We start from the raw sequence: 15,375 nt of genomic DNA, 5'->3' as shown, positions 1-15,375 counted from the left end.
ACTAATACCGTTTTCATTACTAAAGTCTTGTATGTGGTCCCTTAACATCCCCTCCAAAATCTTGCAGACTACTGAAGTTAGGCTGACCGGCCTATAGTTACCCGGGATATATCTCGGCCCCCTTTTAAATATTGCTAACACGTTGGCTTTTTTCCAATCAGCTGGCACCATACCCATCAGTAAACTATCCTTAAAGATCAAGAATAATGGTCTGGCAATCACCTGGCTGAGCTCTTTAAGAACCCTCGGGTGCAAGCCATCCGGTCCCAGTGATTTATGTTAAGTTTCTCTAGGTTTAGTTCTGTCTATCTTCTGTTAGCCATGGCGGTATTTCCTTAGGTGTGTTGTTAAGTTTGGCCTTACGGCCTTACAATCTGGGTTAGTGTAGCCCCCCCAATTCTTTTGTGAAGACCGAAGAGAAGAAATTATTTAACACTACCGCCTTTTCCCTGTCCTCTGTGGCCAAAACTCCCTTATCGTCTTTTATGGGGCCAATGTGTTCTGGCCTGGCTTTCTTACCGTTTATATACTTAAAGAATTTCTTGGGGTTCTTTTTACTCTCTTCCGCTATATGTCTCTCGTGTTCTATTTTAGCCGCCCTGATTTCGTCTTTACATTTCTTATTACACTCTTTGTAATGCTTGAATGCTGCCAATGACCCCTCAGTCTTGTATTTTTTGAAGGCCTTTCCTTTAGCATTAATATGCATTTTTATGTTGGAGTTTAGCCACCCAGGGTTTAGTTTTGCTCTTTTAAATTTATTTCTCTTTGGAATGCACTGGTCAATTCCTTTGTTAAGTATGCTTTTGAAGCACTCCCATTTTTCCTCTGTGTTCTATGTTCCCAGGGTTCTATCCCATTTGATATTTTCTAGCAGAGAGCGCAGTTTGGGGAAATTGGCTCTTTTGAAATGCAGTGTCCTTATATTGCCCTAGTGTTTACTATTACTATAATTTATACTGAAACTAATTGACCTATGGTCACTGTTTCCTAAGTTGTCCCGTATTTCTATATCCGTGAGCAGGTCTGTATTGTTGGTAATCAGCAAGTCAAGTACCGCATTGTTTGTCGGTGAATTCACCATCCGACCCATGAAATTGTCCTGCAAAACATTTAGGAACTGCTGAGCCTTGGCTGAATGCGCGGTTCCTTCTGCCCAGTCTATATCTGGATAATTAAAATCCCCCATTATAATGACATTTCCCATCCTTGCTGCCAATCCTATCTGTGAAAAGGAGGTCCGCCTCCCTCTGGTTGGGGGGCCTATAGCATACGCCCAATATTACCTTCCCCACAGTGCCTTACCTTTGAAGTTCTACCCATAGGGATTCTGCCTCGTCCATAGCTCCATTATTAAGATCATCCCTCATATTTTTCCTGTACACTGTTCTTAATATACAGACATACCCCTCCCCTTTTTTACCTTCTCTATCTCTGCGATAAAGGGAATACCCCTGAATGGCCGCCATCCAGTCATGAGAGCTGTCAAACCAAGTCTCAGTTATCCCCACAAAATCTAAGTCTGCCTCAAACATCAGCAGCTCCAGCTCTCCCATCTTGTTAGCCAGGCTTCTGGCATTAGTATACAAGCCTCGTAATTTTGACCGGTTACATATATCCTCATTTGATGTTTTTAGGCTGCTTTCTTGATTTTTCCCCATTGGGATGCTCCATTGGACCAATAAGTCTGAGAGTCGCTTACAAGTTACAACTCATAGGGTCACAAATCTGAATATTGGATTGGTTCAACATTTGCTCTGAAAAACATTGGTGCAATTGGAACAGACTTTTTAAGGAAACACCACTAAGGGGGGGGGGGCTTGCCTGGCTACCTGCAGATACTATAAAAACACTCTACCAGCATCCAATCTTAAAATGGTTTACAAGGGACAGAAGGAACATGTTACAGATGCTCTCACATGTCACCTGCTATTCCAAAACAAATTAAAGGAAGGGAAGTTCAGTTCCCTACTCCATATGGATCAATATCGTCTACCTTACTTTCTTATAGATAAGTTGAAAACATTGGAGGTAGAAGATATTATTGACCCTCCCCTTGTGTAAAACAATGCAGTTGCGTCACTTTCAACCTCTCCCCCCACCCACACCATTTGAGGTTTTGCGTTTAGAGACAGATCCGCCTGTCACTGCCTTTTCCCTCCGCTAATTCTTTCCTATCCACCTGATATTGCATATCCAAAATATATAGAATAAGAAAAAGACTTAGACAACGAAAAAGACATTTACAGTTTAGCAAAAGGATAGGATTATGCAGATGACCATAAAGCGCTATTGCCTGTGCTATACAGGAAATTGGTTATAAATGCAAAACTAAGGAGGAATTGACAGTGGCAGTTAACACCACAGAGCAACAAACCTGGTTCTACTGGACCATATTTACTTTGCCACAGAATACTATACTGCCTCATGATGCAAGAGACCCAATAGTGGCTATCCGGCTAATCCACCACAGCTCTCCCATGGTTCTTTATGTGCAGCCCCTTCCCACCACTTTATACTACCCTTCCCCACCACTTTTTTTTTTCAAACATCTTTTCTGATTTTTGTCCCATGTCTTACCTGTCTCATACGCAGGCAGCCAGGTCATCACTTCTTCACTGCCTGTTTTACCCTGAAAAGCCCACACTACTGTGCTGCAGCCACATGCATGGCCTCATTCATTTGAAAGCATAGTACTGCCACTAAAAGCAAACTGGGGTATAATTTGTGCTGTAGCATAAGTTTAAATGCAGCTAAACAGCCTATTTTTACTGCTACTTGTGTGAATAAGCACTAATGCCATGATTTATCTGCTGTATTTGTCTCTACCCTAAAGATCATAACACAGTAGAACATCTTTTGATCAGCTGAAAACAAAAACTTTACAACGTATTCCTGCCAACTGGGTTATATTAAATAAGGATTTCAAAGATATATGCTAACTTGAACAGGGTTTGATATAAGTAGCATGTGATCCACCCTTCTTGTAACCAAAACTCAAATTTTCAACAGGGACAAGTAAACCGTAGTATCACTTTCTTTTTGGGCTTGTCCACATGGGGAAACCAGGAGGGGTAGAAAAAATGGGGGTTGAGCCACAGTTTTACTGCCGTTCAACCAGCCACGCAAAAAACATGCAACAGCTCTGGGCTATACAAATTCAGAGGTCATGATTGTTTGAAGCCATGTAAAAAAAATAAATGAATGGGCCTGGGTCACAACTGACGCGGTTATGAATGGGTTTAGTCTCCTCAGGGTTGGAAAAGCATGTAGCCAGCTACGAGACATCTACAGCAAAATGGCAAGAGCCTTAATGCACACTGCTGCAGTAAGGGAGGTGTAGAGTGGTGCTGACATGAAGTGTTGTAAGACTTCATTTTACTTAATTTGTGCTTTAAACAAACTGGTAGGTATACTTCTAGATCCAACAATTTCATATACACAGTTGTATAGTTTTCAGTACTGTAAAAATACTCACAAAGCTAGTCGTTCAAGTACCAATCCAACATTTTCACACTGTGAGGTAAGGTAGGGCCGAGCATTTGAGTAACTATGAATGGCTACCATGTACACTTCCAATAATGGCAAAGAATCTTCTGAGGCTTTCCATTTTTCAGCAAATTCAAGAAGAGTCTGTTAAAAAAAAAAAAAAAAATGAATTTTTGTATAAACATGCAAAATTTAAACAGACAAATTATGAAAACAGCAATTTCTTTACATGGTTTAAATTGCAAAAAGATGCCATAGGTTTGCTGTCATGAGGCAGAATTTTTCTGTCATTTCTAAGATTCTTATTCACCAGGATCACTTAACCAATTTGATCACTTCCTAATCAAGAAAGACGTTACAATCCAAAGTCCTGACTATAGGGGGAATTTATAATGGTACCAGTTTTGTTGGCAACTGATCTACCAAAATATCTTTGCTATTGGGGAGCTCCAAGTAAATATCGTCAGAGAATACTTACTTTACTACAGTGGACTAGTGTAGGGATAAGGAACCTAGCTCCTTCCTGGTAACTGTGGTTCTATGGTACTTTTCTTTTTCTCTAGTGAAGATCTTCAATCAACAGCCGGATGGGCAACAGGCTAGATACTCTATATCCAGTAGTCACCCAGCCTGGCCAGCATGTGCATGCATACCCCTTGCAACAGCTCCATCAGAACAAGGTTGGCCAGTGAGGTATACCCCTCCAGCCATCGGCATGGTGGCTGGCTATGGGTACTCCCTGGAGTGGTCAGCTCTGTGGTGATTTTATGATGTAGCAACAAAAACATGATTCAGTTACTCTGACAATTGGGTTTTACTGCTGCCTTCAGGAGGAAAAACCTGAAGGCAGCAGAATAACCCACATGAGCAAGATGTACTACAGTTCTGTGTACTTCAATGGATACTAAGATTTTTGTAAAATCTGATGAGGGAAACAGGGCTGCAAGTCTTCGACATATGAGTTATACTGTTATCTTCAGAAAGTTTGCTCGCTTTCTGAAGGTGGCAGTATAACCGTATTGTCTTAGAACAGCTAAATCCTGTGTCCTTTTAAAGTGGTTCTAAAGCCTGAAGGTTTTATTTTTTAACCACTTCCATACAGAGCAGTTACACCCCCTTCCTGCCCAGACCAATTTTCAGCTTCCAGCGCTCTCACATTTTGATAATTACTCAGTCATGCAATGCTGTACCCAATGACATTTTTTATCATTTTTTTTCACACAAATCGAGCTTTCTTTTGGTAGTATAAAATCACCACTGGGTTTATTTTTTGCGATATAAGTGAAAATTTTGAAAAAAAAAAAAAAAAACTTTTAGGTTTCTGTTATAAAATTTTGCAAATAAGTAAATTTTTTTTAATACACCTTAAAATACATTCTGCTACTCTTCCCGAGTAAGGCAATACCACATGAGTGAGACTTTTACACAGCCTGGCCACAAACAGAGGCCCAACATTCAAGGAGCACCGTCAGGTGTTCTACGAGCATAAACTACACATAATTTCCTAACGACCTATCACACTTTTGAAGGCCCTGGAGCACCAGGACAATGGAATTACCCACAAAATGAGCCCATTTTGGAAAGCAAACACCCCAACGTATATTCTATGAGGCATAGTGAGTCTTTTGAACATGTCTTTTTTTCCACAAGTTTTTGGAAAATGTGGAAAGAAAATGAAAACTTTTTTTTTTTTTTTTTACACAAACTTGTCAATTTATAAGATATTTCTAACACACAGCATGTATATAGCAAAAATTACACCCCAAAATAAATTCTGCTACTCCTCCTGAGTATGGCAATACCACATATGTGGGACTTTGTCACAGCATAGCCAAATACAGAGGCCCAACATGCAAGGAGCACCCCACCGTCAGGTGTTCTAGGAGCATAAATTACATATTTCATTACAACCATTCACACTTTTGAAGGCCCTGGAACACCAGGACAATAGAAACCCCCACAAAATGACCCCATTTTGTAAAGCAAACACCCTAACACAAAATCTAGGAGGCATGGGCTGCAGACAGGCACCCGGGTACTCTGATGACAGATTCACACAAGAACCACTTCCATATATAGGGATGCACCGAAATGAAAATTCTGGGCCGAAACCAAAAATGCAGGATGCCTTTGGCCGAAAACCAAAACCGAAAAGGACTTTTTTCCCCCCAAATGATTTTAAAATAGATAGAACAAACATACACCTGTAGCTGACACCCTGTCGCATTATATGTACTGTGACGGGTTGGCAAGTGGTTAATTTAATTATCAATGGCATTTGTATTATGCAGCATGAGGGGGGTTAATGTATTGCCACTGGTCACCGATGCATTAGTGACAGACCAGTGGCAATTAACCCTTTTGTGCTGCATTAGTGCAACCAGTGTCAGTGTTAATTAGGGCTGAACGATAGTCGATGTGATATCGACTATCGTGCTGCGGGCGTGGGCGATAGTCACATTGCCGAAGATACGATAGTAAGGCATAGGCAGGGAGAAGTCGGGACTCGGGAGGACTCACAGTGGTTGTAGCAGAACACAGCCCGACATCTGTCCCACACGTTCAGTCTGCCTGCCTGCAGCTAGCCTAGTTTTCCTGACTTAGTGGTGAGCAGCGCGCCGTGAGCAGCTGCACAGCTAACCAGTCACGCGTGCCTGCACACCTGATTGGTTCGCTGTGCCGCTACTCACGACGTGATTGGTTCGCTGTGCCGCGCTCACCGTTCGGTCAAGAGAACTAGCTTCCGGGCAGACTGAACATGTGGGATGAATGTCAGGCTGTGTTCTTCTACCTTAGGTAAGTTTCTCTGCATTGAAGGGGACACGGCATGCTGGTCACTGCATTGATGGGGGGGGGGGGCACGCTGGTCACTGCATTGACGGGGGGGGGCACGCTGGTCACTGCATTGACGGGGGGGGGCACGCTGGTCACTGCATTGATGGGGGGCACGCTGGTCACTGCATTGATGGGGGGGCACGCTGGTCACTGCATTGATGGGGGGGCACGCTGGTCATTGCATTGATGGGGACACGGCACGCTGGTCATTGCATTGATGGGGACACGGCACGCTGGTCATTGCATTGATGGGGAGGCACGCTGGTCATTGCATTGATGGGGAGGCACGTTGGTCACTGCATTGATGGGGGCACGCTGGTCACTGCACTGAATGGGGGCATGCTGTAGTAACTCTGCATTGAATGGGGGCAAGCTGTAGTAACTCTGCATTGAATGGGGGCACGCTGTAGTAACTCTGCATTGAATGGGGGCACGTTGTAGTAACTCTGCATTGAATGGGGGCACGCTGTAGTAACTCTGCACTACTAAAAATGCACGACGAAGAGGATCCGCTGCAAAAAAACTGAATTTTTGTAAAATCTTACCGTAAAATTCCTCTCTAAATCCTCTGACAGTCGCCTTCCCCATATAGTCTTCACCAATGGGTATTGACCTCTTATCCACAGGAGTAAGCTAGGCAGATTTGTTAAAAACACAAAACTTTACATAGACACCTACAGGGGGCTATCCCTCTGGTCCAATACCCCCGGCTAGCCTCATTCCCAATTCAGTTTGGTAGCAAGCAGTAGATAGCCCATGAACCCCAAAAGAGGGGCGGGAACGGCGACTGTCAGAGGACTCAGGGAAATGAATTTTAAGGTAAGATTTTACAAAAATTCCGTTTTCTCTTACGTCCTCATATAGTCTTCACCAATGGGATGTCCCAAAGCAGTGTAGACATGAGGGGTGGGAAACGCAACAGTCTCAATGTAACGAAGCACCCAAGGTCAGATAAAAGAACCATATCTGAACCAGAAAGGTAACCCACCGGGTAACAGGAAAGCTCAACAGGAGCAAACAAACCCAAGAAGGTAAAATAACCAAGGGGGGAAAAAACCCCCACAGGAGGGGACAGGCTAAAAAACGCCATGTCTCCCCCAAGCACTGCCGCCCTCAGAACTTTGCGGCCAAAGGAGGCATCTGCTGATCCCAAAACATCAAGTTAGTAAACTCTGTAAAGGTGTGCAGGGACGACCAGGTCGCCGCATTGCACAACCGGGACACCTACGCCTGATGGCGAAAGGCCCAAAACGCACCCTCCGCACAGAAGAGTGCGCCGTGACAGGGAAGGGCGGAACCCGAGCCCTAGGCAAATAAGCCTGTACAATCGTCCATCTGAACAGACAGGAATGGTTGCCGCAGACGCAGCCATACCCTTCCGAGGCCCTCAGGAAGGACAAAAAATGAATCCGACTTTCTGAAGGATTCAGCAGACAGGTAACCCTGATCGCCCTAACATCCAAGGAAGGCGAGGCAAACTCCGCAGGATGCGTAGGATTCACACACAACGAAAGCAAACACAATGTCCCCATGGAGATGGATGTTAGACACCACCTTCGGAAGGAAGGATCGATGAGGTCACAAGACCACCTCATCCCTATGAACCACCAGGTAGGGGGAGTGGCAAGATAGGACCGCCAACTCAAACACTCTGCGAGCAGATGTGATTGCCACCAGAAAGGCGACTTTCCGTGACAGTGCAGAAGAGGAATCTCCCGGATGTTCTCAAAGGGAGGACGTTGCAAAATGGACAGAACAAAATTCCAGTCCCAAGGGGTTAAGGGCGCTCCCCCCCCCCCCACCCCAGGGGGGCTAGATGACAAACCCCTTGAATAAAGGTGCAGATCAAAGAATTTTACGCCAAGGGACGCTGGAAAAGAATGGCCAGCGCAGACAACTGACCCTCAACAGAGGTCAGTGCAAGACGTAGGTCCACACCGGAGTACAGGAAGGCCAACACCCTAACCACCGGATAGTAGCGAGGACGGAAACCAGGCGAAGCAAGCCTTACATGTATGATAATAAATCTTACCGGACGAGGCCTTCCTAGCTCTAAACAAGGTAGGAGTGACCTCCGACGAGAGACCCTGATCTCTCAAATCTGGCTTTAAAACAGTCACGCCGTCAAGGCCAGCGACTGTAAAACAGGATGGAAGAACAGCCCGAGACAACAGATCGTCTCGTAAGGGGAGCCGCCAGGGAGGCTCGACGACCGTTTGCATGACGTCCGCGTATCAAGATCGGCGCGGCCAGTCCTGGCTCCCAGGACCACCAACCTCGGTTCCGAGACCAACCTGCGAAGGAACCGTGACAACTGGATCGGGGGGGGGGGGGGGGAGGCATAAATCAGGCGATACTGATTCCAAGGCACCACCAGCGCGTCCGAGGCGGCTGCCAGAGGATCGCGCGTTCTTGCCACGAATCTTCCCACCATATTGCATAGAGGAGGCGCGCCATCCGCCAGGTAAGTCGGCCTGCCAGTGTTCCATACCCGGAATGTGAACTGCCGACCCGCGTCTCAGCCCAAGGCAAAATCCCGGCCACTTCCTTGGCCGTCCGGGCACTCCTGGCGCCCCTTTGGTGATTGATGTACACCACCGCAGTGGTGTTGACCGCCTGCACCCGCACAGGGTGGCCCTGAAGACGATCCCACCAACGGAGCAAACCGAGTCAGATCGTTCTCAGTTCCAAGACATGTATCAGTAGGGAGGTTTCCTCCTCCAACCAAGTGTCCTGGGCAGACAAATATGCCCAGAATGCCACTCCAGCCCAACAGGCTGGCGTCCGTGGTGAGCACCTTCCATAAAAATGGCCGGAAGGATTCCCCTTCCGCAGAGCCGGAGACTGGAGTCACCACAGAAGGTCCGCTCTGACCCAGCGACTCAAAGATATCCTCCTGTCCAAGGACTTAGGATGCCTGTCCCAACTGGCTAGGATCTCCTCTAGCAGAGATTGCGTGTGGAACCGTGCAAACGGCATCGCCTCAAAGGCTGACACCATCAATACTAGGGAACGCATGCGGGTCCTGAGAGATGAGGATTCGTCGTCCGAGGGACCTGACCTCGTTCAGCAGAGCCCGGAGCATGTCCTCCGGCAGGAAAACTCTCGCATGGGCAGAGTCCAGGACCAGTCCCAGAGAAGGGAGCCAAACAGAAGGGAGCCAAACAGAAGGGAGCCAAACAGAAGGGAGCCAAACAGAAGGGAGCCAAACAGAAGGGAGCCAAACAGAAGGGAGCCAAACAGAAGGGAGCCAAACAGAAGGGAGCCAAACAGAAGGGAGCCAAACAGAAGGGAGCCAAACAGAAGGGAGCCAAACAGAAGGGAGCCAAACAGAAGGGAGCCAAACAGAAGGGAGCCAAACAGAAGGGAGCCAAACAGAAGGGAGCCAAACAGAAGGGAGCCAAACAGAAGGGAGCCAAACAGAAGGGAGCCAAAAAGAAGGGAGCCAAACAGAAGGGAGCCAAACTCCTGGAGCGTGTGAACCGTGGTTGACAGATCGTGCAACAGAGTTAAACCGGAACTCGACCTTAACTGGAGATCGTCCAGATATCGGAGGTACCTCTGATGACCCTCAAATACAAGGATGTGTAGAAACGCATCCTTGAGGCCGATTAAAGCCAGGAATCTCCCAGGCTCAGAGAGGCCACCACCGATCAGAGGGATTCCATTCTGAGCTTTTGAACCCGCACAAAGCGGCTTAGCAACTTTAGGTCCAGAATCGGACGCACCTTGCCCTCCTTACAGGGCACCGTGAACAGATTCAAGTCAAAACCCCCGAAAACCTGTCCCGATGTGAAACCGGGACGATCACCCCCTGGGCGAGGAGATCTGGAACCGCCCGTTGAAGATCGTGAAAAAACGATCTGGGGTCAATGAAGATTTGAGGGAAAGAATGTCTGCTGGGCGCGATCGAAATTCGACCTTGTACCCTGACCGAATGAGTTCCTGAACCCGTCTGTCCTGAATGGCGGACGGTGCTGCCGTGCCAGAATGGGCGGCTATAGACATGCCCGCCCAAGGCTTCTTCTGGCCACCCGAGGCCTTGAAGGATTCGCCCTTGTCATGTGCCTTAAAGGCCCGAAAGGACCCCTGGTTAGGATTAAAGGAAGGGCCCCGCTTACCGCGGAAAAACTTACCCTTGGACACATGGGGCAGCAGAGTGCTTTACACCCAGTGACCCCCTTCAACTCGTCCAGGGAGTCCCCAAAAAAAGGCGATTCCCCGCATAAGGGATGTCAGACACCGTCTTTCTGGAAGTCTGGTCGCCGACAAGCTCTACCGCCACACAAGGCAATGGGATGATCACTGTGACAGCAGATAAGCGGAAGGCTAAAGGGGCCTCATCCAAGGCCGCCTCACGCAGGCATAAAAAAACCGCCTGAACAATTTGGTCCACCACCTCCAAAAGTAGCAGGAGGGGCGGAATCAGCCACAAGGGTGCGTCTGAGCACCTTAGTCCACTCCACCACAGCCTGAGAGGCCATTACTGAGGCGAACACGGGCTTCAGCAAGGAACCTGCCACCACATAGGAGTGGCGGCAAGAGATTCCACCTGCCTATCCGCCGGGTCTCCAAGCACCGGATAAGCCTCCATGGGCGTCAGAGTGGCCTTGTGTAATCTGGATACCGTGTGGTCCACCATAGGGGCCACAATCCAGTGCAAATCCGTTGGAGACGCAAAAGGGATAACGGTACGGAAACCGCTCAGGTACCACAAAGGTGCGCTTTAAATTGCGCCATTGTTCGTTCACAGTTTCGTGAAACTTAGCGGGACAGGGAAATACCTGAGCCGCTTTCTGGGTTCTGGGGGTCCAAAAGATGACCGCTTACCTGGGGGATGGGGCTCATCCTCTAAGTGTAATGCAACCTGAACAGCACTAATAAGTGCAGACAGAGGAGCTCTTTCTTTTGCCGACCCAGCGGGGGAACGATCCCCCTCACTCCACCTCCCCTTCTGAACGAGAGGACTGAGACCCTTTAGGGGGCACACAATCCGAGGCAACCACATCTAGTTCAGAATCAGAAGACTGAGACAGACTGGGCCGCGTACTAGCGGTCCGCACAGACATCAATAGATCCACTTAGATGCCAAGGTCGCAAGTGCACAGTAAGGGAGCCCATGGCAGAGGATTCAGGTGTACCTGAACCCTCCACCAGCGCTGGGGGGGGGGGGGGGGGACATGCTGCCCTGGGACTCCAAAACCCTACTTAAAAAAATTTTTGGGCGCTGGCCCTTTAAATCAGCGTCAGTGGCGGATCCCGCCGCAAAGAGGACCAGCCTGTGCCCCTAAATACAGAGTAATATAGCTGCCAGCAAAGCATAACCCAGAAAAAACAGCATAGAAAAGCCCCCCAGAAGTGTAGCTGTACTATACCAGCTCCCAGCACGATCCGACTGAAGAAAGGAAGTGATGTCGCGCCGCTAGAGGCCCAACAGCGGCCTGACCTAACCAAAAATGGCCGCCAATAGAAAGTAATGGGGAGGCTTCGGGAAAATGGATGCCGAGCCCTGCACAAAACACAGTGCCACACGCAAGATGGCGCCCGAAGGCCGCAAATTACACAAACGCTGTAGTCTTCCGAAGTCTGACTAAGCGCAGGAACAAATAAAAAGCTATCGGTGTAAAGAAAAACCACTTAGCAGAAATAAAATTAAAGGAAAAATTTAGAAAAGGCTGGGACTGTAGCCCCAGCACAGGGAAGCCTGCCTACTCCTATCTAGGCAAAAGACAAACTGAATTGGGAATGAGGCTAGCCGGGGGTATTGGACCAGAGGGACAGCCCCCTGTAGGTGTGTCTATGAAAAGTTTTGTTTTTTTAACAAATCTTCTGCCTAGCTTACTCCTGTGGATAAGAGGTCAATACCCATTGGTAAAGACTATATGAGGGGTGGCGACTGTCAGAGGACGCAAGAGAAAATATCGCAATAAATATCGTTGGGACAAAAATATCGCAATGTTATTTTTTTTCAATATCATGCAGCCTAGTGTTAATGAACACTGGTTGCACTGACACTGATACTGGTTGCACTAATTCAGCACAAAGGGGTTAACTGCCAATGGTTGGTCACTAATGCATCAGTGACCAGTGGCAATACATTAACCCCCTCATGCTGCATGATACAAATACCATTGGTAACCTCGCCTCAGCCTTCATACACATAGTTGTAGTACTGACATAACCGGGAGGCGGACCGCCGGCCAGAGGCAGGATTTTTGAAAACCTGCGCTATGCCCGTGGCGGCCATCATTAGTTTGGGCATCTTTAACCAATTTTCGGCCGAAATGGAATAAGCCCATTTTCGGACGAAATTTCGGTGCACCACTATTCTTATGTATAGCAATCTCACTTCGCTTAGAGACAGAATTGGAGGTCAATCATACAATTTTCATTTAGATTTACCAAAACCATATAATAGGTGACCCAACCTTTGTTTAGATTGCTGTGGCAATTTGATGGGAAGTGGGGGAGCGGGTACATGCCAAGACCAGGTACCCGCCATGACTCCCCTTTGAAAAAAACACAAAAATGTGCCGTGTTTTAATAGTAAAAAGGATAGGCTCTGAGCATGTAGGCCCTTTACAAAATAATCAGGAATGGGTTACTGGGGACAAAGAGAAGGCAAATTTATTACTTTCTTCAGCTCTGTGTATACAAAGGAGCTCATGACCATAATGAGGATGGTATTGACACAGCCCCAAATGATCCACAATTGCTCAAAAGTGATATGGTCCAGAAATATTTAGACAGAATAAGGGAGGATAGAGCGCCTGGACCAGATGGCATCCACCCACGCATCCTAAAAGAATTGAGCGCTGTAATTTCAAAGCCTGTGTTTCTAATTTTTAGGGACTCATTAAGGACTGGAATAATACCACTGGATTGGCGTAGGGCCAATGTGGTGCCTATATTTAAAAAGATGCAAAAAAATTGGCAGAACCCCAGCTCTGCCTTTCGTAAGGCGGACTTTACTGGCATGACCAAGAAACCAAATACAGTAAAACCTTGGATTGCGAGCATAATTCGTTCCGGAAACATGCTTGTAATCCAAAGCACTCTTATATCAAAGCAAATTTTCTCATAAGAAATAATGGAAACTCAGATGATTCGTTCCACAACCATTTATTCATAAGTCTTTCAGTTTATAGTCTATATACAAAGATTATAGCAATGTGATAGGTTGTGTCATAATAAAATGTCCATCCACAAATGGCGCCTCCACAAGGGGATTAGAAGCAAAATCCAGCAGGAGCTATAGAGTATAAAAGAGAAGAGAGGCACCTCTAAGTGTAGCGGTATGGGGACATTTAATGAAGGTACAACATTTAGCAACTCACATGGTTGATGATTAAAGAGGCACATCCAAGTATGCAGGCATCCGGGGTAAAGCTGTCTACATAGACCATCTTCTGAACCACTGGATCTCACTGATGTCAGTCTGCAATTGTGTTTGGGAAGACTACCCTGCAGTAGAGTGATCTGAAAGCGAGACTTTGGAGCGCAGCGTGGAAGGGTGTGATGAAGATTACAGTGCGGAGGATGGTCTATGTAAAAAGCTTTACCCCGGATGCCTGCATACTTAGATGTGCCTGTTTTAATCATCAAACATGTGAGCTGCTAAATATTGAACCTTCATTAAATGTAACAATATTGCTACACTTAGAGGCTCCTCTCTTCTCTTTTATACCCAGTTGTGACATGACGCTACTTGTATATCAAGACATCGCTTGTATATCAAGTCAAAATTTTTTTAACAAATTTGCTTGTCTTGCAAAGCGCTCTCAAACCAAGTTATTCTCAAACCAAGGTTTTACTGTAGTAAACAATGTGTAAACTTTATTACTCAATACTTATTTAAAAAAAAAAAAAAAAAAGGACAAAAACACATATTGACATATAGAAAATATTTTCACAATGAACATATGACAAGAACATCACAATATACAGAATATAAAACCAGTGAAACAGGACATGTGAAAAAGAACTGGAACTGTTCCTGGTGGGGAGACAGGGATGATCCTATATACCCCACTTGATTACCATGAGGTGACCCCGTTTCAGTGACAGAAAGTTGATACAGCCAATGGGTCGATGCGTTTTGCAGACCTTCGCTTTATCAAGACCAGGCTGCAGATCAGTCTGTTTCTGTTAAATATGAAAAAACATTAAAACCATAAAACAATTACACAAACACAAAAACATTTCTTGTTGTGTTCAAATAGATTATGGACTTACAAATTTGTCATTTGAGAACACGTGCATGGGGCAAATTTCAAAGCAATATATCAAATAGTACATGTGTATAAAATACATTATATGCTGTACCTGTATTGGGGTCAACCTGCCATAGGTTGACCCCAATACTGTTTGATATATATTGCTCTTGATGCGGCTACATATGGCTACAATTAAGTAAACCTTTTTTGTCTTGCAGGTGGTTCCTAGATCGCAATCGATTTTTTTGACCTCATACACACCCGTCTAGCGCACCCCCCCCTTATTGTTGAATACAGAAAATTCAGGGTGGCGGTTGTAAAAATATGTTATTCAGGAAATTATTTGGTTGATATCCATGAGGACAATGGCTCCCCAGGTGGGTCTGTGAAATTTGCCCCATGCACGTGTTCTCAAAATGACAAATTTGTAAGTCCACAAACGATTTGAACACAACAAGAAATGTTTGTGTTTGTTTGTTAAATATGAAAAGACATATTAAAACCATAAAACAATTACACAAAGACTGATCTACAGCCTAGTCTTGATAAAGCAAAGGTCTGTGAAAATCAACTTTGTCACTGGAACGGGGTCACCTCATGGTAATCAAGTAGGGGATATAGGATCATCCCTGTCTTCCCACCAGGAGCAAGTGTCCTTTGTTCCAATTCTTTTTCACATGTCCTGTTTCACTGGTTTTATATTCTGTATATTGTGATGTTCTTGTCATATGTTCATTGTGGAAATGTTTTCTATATGTCGATATATGCGTTTTGTCCTTTTTTAAAAAATATTGAATAATAAAATGTACACTTTTTTCAATTTGGTCTTTTGGTC

The 15,375-nt window shown here is 45.9% G+C and overlaps 1 protein-coding gene across 1 annotated transcript in view; it reads right to left on the bottom strand.

Annotated features, from left to right (window-relative positions):
* Positions 1-15,375, bottom strand: part of ZNF292 (zinc finger protein 292) — a 176,804-nt gene that overhangs the window by 110,077 nt on the left and 51,352 nt on the right. Inside the window, exon 2 of the mRNA XM_082249212.1 lies at positions 3,479-3,633. Within this exon, the coding sequence (XP_082105338.1) occupies positions 3,479-3,633 (155 nt within the window). The remainder of the gene's footprint in view (positions 1-3,478; positions 3,634-15,375) is intronic.

The sequence above is a fragment of the Pelophylax lessonae genome, assembly GCF_965119305.1.
Source record: "Pelophylax lessonae genome assembly, chromosome: 3".
In the NCBI taxonomy this organism is placed as follows: Eukaryota; Metazoa; Chordata; class Amphibia; order Anura; family Ranidae; genus Pelophylax; species Pelophylax lessonae.
The sequence above is the reverse complement of the archived record's forward strand: the minus strand, read 5'-3'. Positions and strand labels throughout refer to the sequence as shown.